Consider the following 12092-nt stretch of genomic DNA (forward strand, 5'->3'; position numbering starts at 1 on the left):
ATTAAAATAGATCCATAACTTGTATAATAGCTTACTTATGGAAGCTTGTAAACACTCCACAGGCTTTACACTCTTTTCCCCACATAAGAGCAGGGCATGAAGTTTGTAGAGATGGGGTCTCCCTAGATTGTCCAGGATGCTCTTGAACTCCTGGTCTCAAGTGATCCACCCTCCTCTGCCTCCCAAAGTGCTGGGAATACAGGTGTGAGCCACCAAGCCTGGCCATTTCATAATGTTTTGAACCAACCTTTTACAATTGGGAAATTTCATGTAAAGTTCTGGATTGTTAGCATGATATCTTAGGCCTAGGCAGACCAAATTCTTTAATAACTCCCAAGGACATCCATAAAATATTGTTGTAAACCAGGCACATGCCGCAAGCTGAGAGGAGTGGTAACATCCAGGGAGGTGAGGGAGTTTGAGAAGGAAGCATTGTCTTGCAAAACTGGAAGCTGTGGCAGCTCTGAGCTCATGTTCCCCAAAGGCTGCCACCTGCAGCCTGTCTGCAGGCACCCCACAGCTGTCACCACACACAAGGTATTTGTGGCTTCACACTCAGCCCTTTCCTCATTCACATGACCCACTGGGTCCTCTAGACCCCAGGCACCAGGAAATGGTATCTTTAGTAAAACGCAGAGATAGCAAAGTTGGCCCTGGAAGGGAGCCCCTGGCAGAGAAGTTCAAGGCCAGCTATTTCCCAATCTCACCACATTGACGGGGGACTCAGTCTTTCCTAGGTTTCCTCTTTACATGGCAGGGACACGGCAGGGCAAATTCAGGCAAGACTTTTGTGGAGTGTGGGTTCCTATTACTCTGTGGCTATTGCTTTAGCACTTTTCTTTTCTTTTCTTTTTCTTTTTTTTGAGGTGGAGTTTCACTCTGTCACCCAGGCTGGAGTACAGTGGCGCGATCTCAGCTCACTGCAACCTCTGTCTCCTGGGTTCACGTCATTCTCCTGCCTCAGCCTCCTGAGTAGCTGGGACTACAGGCGCCCGCCACCACACCCGGCTAATTTTTTGTACTTTTTTTGTAGAGACGGGGTTTTACCATGTTAGCCAGGATGGTCTCGATATCCTGACCTCGTGATCCGCCCGCCTTGGCCTCCCAAGGCGTGAGCCACCGCGCCCGGCCCGCTTTAGCAGTTTTCTGTTGGTCCCAGTTTCTCCTGAGAGACAGACAGGCTCAGCGTGGCAACAGTTACCAAGGGGGATGGATGTTGGAGGGGGAACAAGCCCTTGGGAGGGTGGGAGGGAAGAGGTTATAGGCCTTATACTACTGGATATGAACATTCTTACTGTGCAGCTGCTGCCATTGGTAAACTGTGAAACTGAAAAGGTAATTTCTTCTTTAAGACCTCTGTGTCATCCTAGAAGGATTAAGAATGAGATAGAGCTGATAACTTTGGTCTGGGCAGGCCAAATTGTTTAATCGCTCTCAAGGACATCCATAAAATATTCAGTTGTAAGCCAGGCACATGCCACAGGCTGAAAGGAGTGGTAGCATTCTGGAAGGTGTGGGAGTTTGAGAAAAAAGAGACAAGTTGGCCTGTGTCCTTAGCAAAATGAACTTATTGACTACGTCAGTTTTATGGACTTGATGCCCAGGATTCTCTAGTCTTACATTAACCTGTGTATCAGTTTGTAAGTTTTATATTCCCTTCTTAAGCAATTCAGGTGAAATTCATATAAAATTAACCATTCTGAGGTGACAAACTTACTGGCATTTGGTGCCCTCAGTGTTGTGCAACCACTGCCTCTGTCTGGCTCCTGAGCATTTCCATCAACCCAGCACCCACTGAGCAGTTACTCCCCATTTCCTCCTCCCTCCAGCTCTGGCATCCACTAATCTGTCTCTATGGATTTACTCATTCTGGATATTTAACACACATGGAATTGTACAATACATGACTTTCTGTGTCTGGCTTCCTTCATCGTAGCGTGTTTTTGAGGTTGGTCCACATGGTAGCTATATTCATTTTTGAACATGTCAGCGTGTCTCAGTTGTGGTAAGTGGTAAAAACGGCATTTTCATCCTTGGATGAATATTTAAGATGGGCTATTCTTAAGGACTGAGTGTGGGCTCAAAATGGTAGTAAAAGTATCAGGGGATGAAATTCAAGAGGAAAGAAATTAGGGTTTCTCATTTAGTCTGTTATGCTTGTACCAGATTCTTCTCATCTGATTTCTTTCTATTCAATCCTTAGAGGGCTGTGGCTTACTTTGCATATGATGAAGTGCTTAGCACAATGCTTAGCAAACAGGTGGTACTCAATCAATAAATGTTATCATAAATGCACTATTAAAGTCAATTAATATTAATTTTGATTTCCTAGCGTTTATAAATTTTGGGCCAGACAGCAGAGGATAGTGGTCAAGTGAGGGAGCCCCAGACCAATCACCTGGATCAAACCCCAGCTTCATCACTGATTAGCCATGAGACCTGTGGCAGACAGCTCGACTTCTCTGTGCTGCAGATAACGCTTACTAGAGCAATTAAGAGGACTGTATGAGATGCCCAAGGTAAAGAACTGAACACAATGCTTAGGACACATTAAATGTTCGACAGATCCTAGACATAATGATTTGAATGGGTCACGTGGCTTCAAAATCTGTTCAGTTTTGAAACTGTTTTCTCTTGGCAAATTTCCCATAGTAAGTAGAAATGGCACAGTCACCCTGTTTATGAGACAAAAAAATAGCCATTACAGCATCTAAACATTTGAGGGCACCACTCTGGACACAGAATTTGATGACCACCTTAATGAAATCTTGGTTCTTTTGTTGATTTTCTTTTTTCCTCCAAGTTTTTTCTCCCTCCTTAGGAGCATCAGAGAGAAAATGATACATAAACAAAAGGGATATATATTCTCAAGGGCATATACTTACAAAATGTATACAAAAATAGAACATTTAAAAACTCTCTAAAACCATGAGGCATCATCTTTTTTTGATGATGGGAGTTAGGTTACAGAATCACTGCTTATTTTAAGTTTGGGGGAACTATTTTCTTTCTTTTCTTTTTTTTTTGAGATGGAGGAGATGGAGTCTTGCTCTGTCACCCAGGATGGAGTGCAGTGGCGCGATCTTGGCTCACTGCAATCTCCACCTCCCTGGTTCAAATGATTCTCCTGCCTCAGCCTCCTGAGTAGCTGGAATTACAGGTGTGCACCACCATGCCCAGCTAATTTTTGTATTTTTAGTAGAGACAGGGTTTCACCGTGTTGGCCAGGCTGGTCTGGAACTCCTGACTTCGTGATCTGCCCACCTTGGCTTCCAAAGTGCTGGGATTACAGGCGTGAGCCACCGCACCTGGCCTATTTTCTTTTAAAGGCTGTTTGCCTCCTTGAGCCACCATCCTGCAGAAATAATCTTATAATGGTGAGAAGCAAGGGATTTGTGTTGGAAAGCAACCCATGGAATGCTCAAACAGGATGCATAAGATTCCATACTCCTATTTCCAATCTACAGAAAAAAAAGAGGTGACATGCAATCATACTGTCAATCAGTATTATACCCTACTCAAACCTGGACTCATGCTTAGCTGCTTCTGTGACGTTCCTATTTCCAGACTCTCCTTCCACAGCCCCAACATTTTAAACTATCACAGAGTTGTGGCAATTAAGAGATGTACATGGATTTTAAAAGCACTGAATCGAGTGTGGTGTGGCTCTGTACCTTGTGAGGAAGTAAATGGGAAATGGCCAGTGGAGCCCAGCCCAACCCGGGTGGGAAAAAAGGGAAAGAAGAGGTGATGGCAGAGTTTTCGAATGCTATCATGGAGGAAACCTTGAAAAAGCAGGTGCCTGAGGCCTGGAGCTGTGGGACACCATTCAGCCACGAAACCATTGTCAGGGACATGGACCCCTTTCTTCACTGCATGATCCCAAACTTCATCCAAAGCCGACTTCTTGGCAGGGCTTCAGAAGGAACTTATGAACTTGGATTTCCGTGACAACTGTAATGATTTATATAAGTTCCAGCAGTCTGATGATTTGAAGAGGGCCTCACATCTCTGCTTTAAGGAAAATTCTGTTTGAAGATTTCTGGTCTTGGCTTTCTGGTATTTCTAAAATTTACTGGGAACCAACCACTGATGTGTCCTGTGCTAAATATGAATTCACTGATGCTCTGCTGTGCCATGATGATGAGCTAGAAGGGCGCTGGATCGCCTTCATCCTGTACCTGGTTCTTTCCTGGGACAGGAGCCTGGGGGGTACCCCGCACCTGTACAACACTGATGAACACTTTCAGCCGAAGCAGATTGTCAAGTGTCTTACCCCTTTATGGAACGAACTGGTTTTCTTTGAAGTATCTGCAGTGTCCTTTCACCAGGTGTCCGAAGTCCTGTCTGAAGTCACGTTTGTCTGTAAGTGGCTGGTTTCATGGTCCTTCACTGACTAGGCCTCCCAACTACTTTGAACCCCCTCACACCTTGGAGCCCTCATACCCCACAGATCATGAAATTTTGTATGATTGGATCAACCCTACTTATCTGGCCATGGATTACCAAGTTCAAACTCAAGAAGAGTCTGAAGAAAGTTCTGAAATTTTCCTGAAGAAATTTCTTAAGCCTGAGAAATTTGCAAAGGTCTGTGAGGCCTTGGTGAATGGAGATGTGGAATAGAGCAGCTGAGGTCCCCTTAACAAAAGGTTTTCATGTTTTTTCTAATCTCAGCTCACTGCAAGGAGTATTTCCTGGGTTCAAGCGATTCTCCCGTCTCAGCCTCCCGAGTAGCTGGGATTACAGGCACCTGCCATCATGCCCAGCTAATTTTTCTATTTTAGCAGAGACAAGGTTTCACCATATTGACCAGGCTGGTCTTGAACTACTGACCTCAGGTGACCCGCCTACCTTGGCCTTCCAAAGTACTAGGATTATAGGCAAGAGCCACCGTGCCCGGCCAACAAAAGGCTTTATGAGAAAGCTGAGGAGAGGAAGCTTCCCGATATATTGAAGGAGTGAATGAAGTTACTTTGCTCTGAGGCACTATTCTTGCTGCTCTCCAACTTCACAGGCCTGAAGCTTCACTTCCTGGCCCCTTCGGAAGATGAGATGGATGACAAAAGAGACGAAGCAGCAGCCTCTGCTGCTGATAGAACTGAGGGACTGGCCATAGCCCTCCTGAGTGAGAGAATAATCAGGCAGCCATGAGCATCAATGGCCAACAGAGCCATGACCAGACAGACCCAGAGTCAGAGGAAAACGAAACAAATAATGAATCAGGTGTTCCCACATGCCAAAGGGAACTGAGGCGTTGGAAGACTGGTCACCACACTTTTAATTCGTGACCATAGCAAGGCTGATTTTGCCCCAGACTTAATTCTCCACTGTGGCCGTGAAGGCTGGGAGCCAGAATATGGTGGTTTTACTTCTTACATTGCCAAAGATGAAGATGAAGAGCTGCTAACGGTGAATCCAGAGAGCAATTCTTTGGCATTGGTCTACAGAGATAACAGACTCTGAAATTTGTCAAGCATATTAACCACTGAAGCCTGAACAAAAGAAAACCTTCCCAAACACAACAGGTTTCTGGGACTTTTCATTTATCTATTATGAATGACAGCACTGGGCAAAGCTGAACAAAAACATGATCCTTCATCAATACTGGGAAGTCTGGAAGAGCTAAGCATGGAGTGAAGGAGAGCTACATGGTAGCTTGCCTGACAGTGTTCTTAAAACTGGTTGTCCTTTAATAGGACTCATAATGATTGTCCTCAACCTAGACCTTGAGCTTGAAGCTATGTACTTATCTTTTGATTTAAAAAAAAAAAAAAAAAGTTGGCTTTATTTTAAACATTGAGTTCTCCTCTTTCCATACTGGTTTCTTCAGTGAATTTTCAAGGATTTTTTTTTTTTTTATGGTGGTAAAATATTTATAACACAAAACTTACTAGCTCACCCATTAAAAAAGGGGGAAAAAAAAAAAAAAAAAAAGCACTGAGTGTCCGTCCCCAGGAGGAAGTCCTTGGGATGGAAATTTTAATGGGGGATGAGTGAGAGAATGTTGGATTTCCTGGTGGAAGGCAGACCCAGCAGTGCCACTAACAGGAAGGTTCTGGGCCTCTGGTGGTGGGCGAAAGAAGGTACTAGAAAATAGGGATGTGGGAAAGGCAAGGAGAGGTTAGGGATCTTCTTCCCACTGGGAAGTTTACCTTAGACTCACTGTATTCTTTATATACAGAAAGGAAGTAAGATATTTCATGAGTTGCACAAAATCAAGTCACTAGGATAAAACTTCTAATTTCATTCTTTACTGGGCTTTATATAATAAATATACATCCTCTCATGTTGAAGATTTGTATACTGTTGGGAAAAATGTTTTAAGCTCATTGGAAGAGGGGAGACCATAACATTTCATTTTCTTAAACAGGCAGCAAATAATGAATATATATGAATACAATAAACATATCTCAAAAAGAATGATACAACTTTTATTTTCCATGGATTTTAAAGATACTTTTGCTACATAGTTTAGGTATTTTTATGAGCTTTTTTTCATTTGTATGAAGTTCATTCAGCCTTATACAATTTTAAGGTGATATGTTTGGTAGTGTATCTATAATCTTTAAAAGTTTAGAGTTTTGGAATGTACAGTCTATGAGGTAAAATCAAGATTACATTAAAATTGTTTTCTCCTCTGCACTAATTTTGCAGTGAGGCTCAAATGGCAAGTATACTATTAAATGACATTTACTATCAAAAATAGGAGGTTCATTTGAATTACTATGAAAAACATAAGCCACTGTAACTTGACACAGTGGCACATTTTACCATTTTAGACATTCAACTATATATAAATCTCTGGGCTATTACACTCAGACTCATTTGTACTGCCAAATGTGGCACTTTAAAGAAGTTTCTAGAAAACAATCGCAATCACTGTTGTTTTGGGGGAAGGTTATCACCCTATACATAAGAGATTAAATTTAAATAAAATGTAAACATACAGTATATTATAGTGACAGGTCATTCTTACCACTTAGAAAGGCCAAGTTTATCCATTTTTTTTTTGAACAAGGGTTAATGTTTTTCTACAGCACAGATCATTTGACATAAAACTGTTACAATACATGCCCATTCTATTATAAAAGAAATTCTTCAGAGATCTTCAAAGCACAAAACATATGTTCTTTTTTCAAAGACGGACAGAAGTGCTCAATCACTAAAATGCCAACTTCAGCAACTAAAAATTAGTGATTTGCTATCCTAAAATTCAAATAATAAATTAAAAAAGCTAGTTACAGGTGTTTTACGGATAACAGATGTGCTAAAACAAGAATTGTAGATAGTTTCATTATAAACTGTATTATTACTGGCAGTCATTGACATCTAGGCAAGATGTACAATGTGATACTTGACAAAATTCAATCTGATCATCCAATAACTCACAAATGCAAGCTCACAAAACATTAATGAATTATGCAATTGCAAAGTGCTCTAATGCAACATTAACCACATGCAATCAACAATTTGGAACAGTATCCAAACAGACATTATACATTAAACGTTTAGTTTTCAAGAAAGAAAGCAGCTTGAAGTTTACTGGTGCAAATTAATTTTGTCTTCAGATTTGGTGCCCCAAACAAAAAGGTTAGGTTTGATTATGAATTCTGATGGTGGTGGCAGCAGTTATGGGAGAAGCAGCAAAAACATATGGGAGTTCTTCAAAATTAGCCTATACCCGACAGAGTGAGTGTATGTGTGTAATACATATTTCTACACTTGTTATGTTTGTATGTGTACACTTGTTACCCTTATACATGTACATATAGTTCAAAGGTTCACAAAATAGAAACCAAATAGGTTTGAAATTCAATTTACTTTTATGATTACTTTCTAAAAAGTATTTAAAAGCACTCAGTTCTTTTCCATGTTCTCAAGACCCGAAGAGGTACTTTTTGAGTAAACATCAAAATATTTTAGGCCAAGTAAACTGTCTGTGCTTTCTTTAAGTACTTATCTGTGAATTCATGAATATATATTTATAATGAAGAACTCCACATTTATCAAAGAAGCTTTACTTCATGCATACTCTTTCATCCAGTTTTTGTTTCTAAGCCCCTCCAGTTACTCATCATAATCCCACTTACCAAATAATTAAGACAAATGAGGAGGTAGAAATATAGCACTAGATTGCTTTCACAGCATCAGACTTTAACATTTTATATAGCATGTTAGTGTAAATTCTATTCATTCTGATTTTTCACTTGGTAATAATCTTTAAAACAAAAAGATCAGGTTATCACTGTTACACTCATGCCGATTGGTCAAAATATCCATTCTAAATTGTTGCCTCTTAGAAAGTTTTTCTATAGGAAGGCATGTTAAAAAAAAAAAAAAAAAAAAAAAAAAAAAGAGAGAGAAAGAAGACCCACCCTAACAAAAAACCCAAATTGATATTTTTGTGGCTTGCATTCTAATAAAGTGCCAGCCTCTACCTAACAATATAAGCACTGAAAATGGCAAAAATGATGTGCTATAGTCTCAATGCCAGTGCTAAATGCCACTGTTTTTTATAAAAGCAATACAGAAATAATTTTAGTACATGATAAAATAAAATGTAATAGAGTTAAAAAATAAAGTTGCATTTTCACTTGATTACAAAGTACTGAATGATAAAGGCAATCAAAATGGAAAAGAAAGCAAACAGCACAAGGATGACGGCAGCACACTGCTCGTCACTCAGTGCCCGTCGGGTCCTTGTGCTTTCCACAGTGTCTCTGTTGGTGCTGGCTGGTGGTTCAGTCCTCTGAGAGATGAAGAGCACTGTGGTGCTGTAGGGACCTACGAGATCCTGGTGTCCCAGAGAGTCTTGGCACTGGCGAATGGCACATACACGGAAGCGATATTCACAGTTCAGCTGAAGGCTGGAATACCGGAAGGAAGAGTCGGGACCTTTGTAAATCTGTTAATAAATTATTGGAAGGAAGAATTACGTGTGAAGGTTGGACAGAAAATGTGTTAAAACTGGCTAGTGTTAGAATCGTTTTTGATGTGAAAGCCAGTGAATGCCATTGATTTTATCTTTTAAATGACATGTTAAAAATATCTATCCATTAAAGTACTTATCTGTTTGTTGCATAGGGGCAAGAGAAATTTCAAAAGCGAGGATGTGAGATCTACCCTTATACGGTTCACAGATGAGTTAAGGAGTGCAGATGTGCCCCAGGGCAGCTAGAGAACAAGCAAAATCAGTCCTCAAGCATTTTCCTGCTTTTTTTTATTTTTTATTTTTTTTTATTTTTTATTTTTTTTGAGACGGAGTCTCACTCTGTCGCCCGGGCTGGAGTGCAGTGGCCAGATCTCAGCTCACTGCAAGCTCCGCCTCCCGGGTTTACGCCATTCTCCAGCCTCAGCCTCCCGAGTAGCTGGGACTACAGGCGCCCGCCACCTCGCCCGGCTAGTTTTTTGTATTTTTTAGTAGAGACGGGGTTTCACCATGTTAGCCAGGATGGTCTCGATCTCCTGACCTCGTGATCCGCCCGTCTCGGCCTCCCAAAGTGCTGGGATTACAGGCTTGAGCCACCGTGCCCGGCCAGAAGTCATTTTTTAATGAAATAATTCCATCAAAGAAGGGATAGTGTCTACTTTTGCTTCCCCCATTATGTCTTTGTATAACTGATAGATTTCCATACAATTTCAAACATATCTGTTGAATGAAATGGCAAATGAATAAGGGGAGCTTTCTATAGGTGCCTATGGCAAATCACTGTATAAACTCCAGAGAGGGGAGATCACTTAGAATCAGAGAATAGGACCTCCTCTGCCATGCCTTACAAGGGAAATAAAAAGAATGAAATTCCACGGATTTTCAGGGGAGTGTCTAGTAATTAACCCATTTATGCCAGAGGTTGCATTTTTTTTTTTGGTGAAAATCAGACCTTGGCAATAACCTTGATCAGTTGGATATAAATAACTACCACAAGCTTAGTGTTCCAATAATGGAACACTAGGCATAAATGGGTTAAGAAGATATATACTGGAACTGTTCATCCCTGGCATCCAAGGTCTGCTCTACCACTTCACACTCCAGATGCGATTTTAGACCAACTACCACAGGCATACTAGTAGTTAACATGTATGACAGTTATGAGGATGGAATGAACTAATGCTTGTTAAAGCACTTAGTGCAGTGTTCAGCATGCAGTCTAATGCTCAATCTGTAGGAGCTATCATTTCCAAAAATGAGAAACCTCCGCCCCGCCACTCATTCTGTAGTTGAGAAAAAGCCTCATAGGGTTAAATGACTTGTCAGTTGAGTCTCTCCAGCTAGTTGGTGGGCTACAAGTCAGATGAACCAACACGTGGGGGCTTTCAAGTACTTTTAGCTGCCTCAATTGTACCTGTGTTGTAAATCTAATTTTTTTACATATGGCTTTGCTCTCAAAGTAAAGTAAGATCTCTGTGTCATTTTTCTATCTCCAGAATCCAGCATATAGCAGGTACTCAATAAAAGGCCATTAAATTAGTGAATTATTGGCAATAAATAAAAATGTGGATGCTGATAACAATATATAAAGGAACTTATTGAAAGAAGCTTTTAAGATAAATCTGAACGAAAATGGTGACTATGCATTAGTTCTAAGGATGCATAATGTTTCAGGGAGTAGAATGTAGAAATGATCCATGTTTGGGAGATGGTACAGGTTGGGTATTCCTTATATGAAATGCCTGGAACTAGAAGCATTTCAATTTTTTTGATTTGGAATAGTTGCATATTTCCTAGTTGAGCATTCCAAACCTAAAAATCTGAAATTGGAAATGCTCCAATGAGCATTTCCTTTGAGTGTCTTGTCGATCCTCAAAAAGTTTCAGATTTTGGGTGGAACATTTTGAATTTTGGACTTTATTTGGGATGCTTCAACCTGTAAAAGGATTCACTTAAAACAGAATGTTGTATGAGAAAGTAGTGTAAAATTGTATACATACACTGAAGTAAATTTAGTAAAATTAAAATATGTATTTGTCTTATGGATATAATGGATGATTTTGTCTTTATATTTTCCATGTGTCTTCATATACCATTCCATGAGCCTGGCAGTATTAGGTTAAGAAAGAAAAACCTCAACAAATGGCATGAGGGTGATAAATGAAGAGATCTGGTACAGACAGGAAGAATACATTAATTACACTGTTGGAAATTTAGGTTTGAAAATTCAAAAGGGACCACTGTAGGTGTGTGACATTAAAACAGTGTTTATGGAATTGTAATCATGAGGCTGTGTGAAGGACTGAAGGGAGCTGAGTAGGACAGGGATTCTTGATCTATATGTAAAAGTGATGAGGCCCTGATGTAGTTTTATGGATTTAGAAACAACTTCTGATTAAGAGTTGATAGGAAAAAAAAATTCATCTAAGAATTTATGGCTTGGAGACCAAGATGATATTGGTGTCCATGACACTGATGAAGTAAAGATGTTGGAGAGGAGATACTGGGAGGGAAGATGATGGGATCAAGTATTCAATTTTGTATTTCAGATGTGGGAAGACATCTAAGCAGGAAGAGACACAGTTGGCTGTAGATACAGGACTGAAGAAAACAGATTAACTTGCTCAAGCTAATTTCAGATGGTTTATACACCCAAGAAAAGTCATTCAAACAAGCCTCAAGCTTATCCATAAACTACTCAAATGTGGAGTCCCTATTTCCTTTAAACGTGTAATATAATTATATTTTCTTTAATATTAATTTTGCTTCCTCCTTAGAAGGAAACCTACTTATCTGTAAATTACATTTCAAATCTAATTATCATGGCAATTTGCAGATGGCTTAATAAAGAAAAACAATTGCATGCCAGATTTAATCTGACTCTTTGGATCTTTTGTAATTTCAGTTAAGATATTACACAGAGTAGTTACAACAGCACAATACTGGAATAAAACAAATGATCATTTTTTTTTAATGGAAGAGGAAAATATAAGACACAATGAAAACAACCCAGCTTAAAAGCCCTCAAAATTAAGAAGGTTACAGCAAAAAGGGAAAATCAGATGAAATGTATAGCTATTAAATTAGTCTTTGGAGTGGTATAAAAGCTTATTCTTCATAAAAGTTGTAACAAACATTGGCAACTCTCCACTCTATGTGACTG

At 40.0% G+C, this 12092-nt stretch overlaps 1 protein-coding gene and 1 pseudogene across 5 annotated transcripts in view; one reads left to right on the forward strand and one right to left on the reverse strand.

Moving 5' to 3' along the window:
- The first annotated feature begins 3430 nt into the window (after positions 1-3430).
- LOC108530699 (prolyl 3-hydroxylase OGFOD1-like) lies at positions 3431-5560 on the forward strand (annotated as a pseudogene).
- A 664-nt stretch (positions 5561-6224) lies between these two features.
- The window catches only part of FNDC3A (fibronectin type III domain containing 3A), a 222412-nt gene continuing 216544 nt past the window's right edge, over positions 6225-12092 (reverse strand). For 3 of the 5 annotated variants that reach the window (XM_017873774.1, XM_017873775.1, XM_017873778.1), the window contains one exon: positions 6225-8905. In XM_017873774.1, the coding sequence (XP_017729263.1) occupies positions 8591-8905 (315 nt within the window). In that variant the 3' untranslated portion in view covers positions 6225-8590. The remainder of the gene's footprint in view (positions 8906-12092) is intronic. The other 2 variants (XM_017873779.1, XM_017873776.1) reach the window with 2 other exon arrangements.

Source organism: Rhinopithecus bieti, unplaced genomic scaffold (assembly GCF_001698545.2).
Source record: "Rhinopithecus bieti isolate Rb0 unplaced genomic scaffold, ASM169854v2 scaffold_7398, whole genome shotgun sequence".
Classification (NCBI taxonomy): domain Eukaryota; kingdom Metazoa; phylum Chordata; class Mammalia; order Primates; family Cercopithecidae; genus Rhinopithecus; species Rhinopithecus bieti.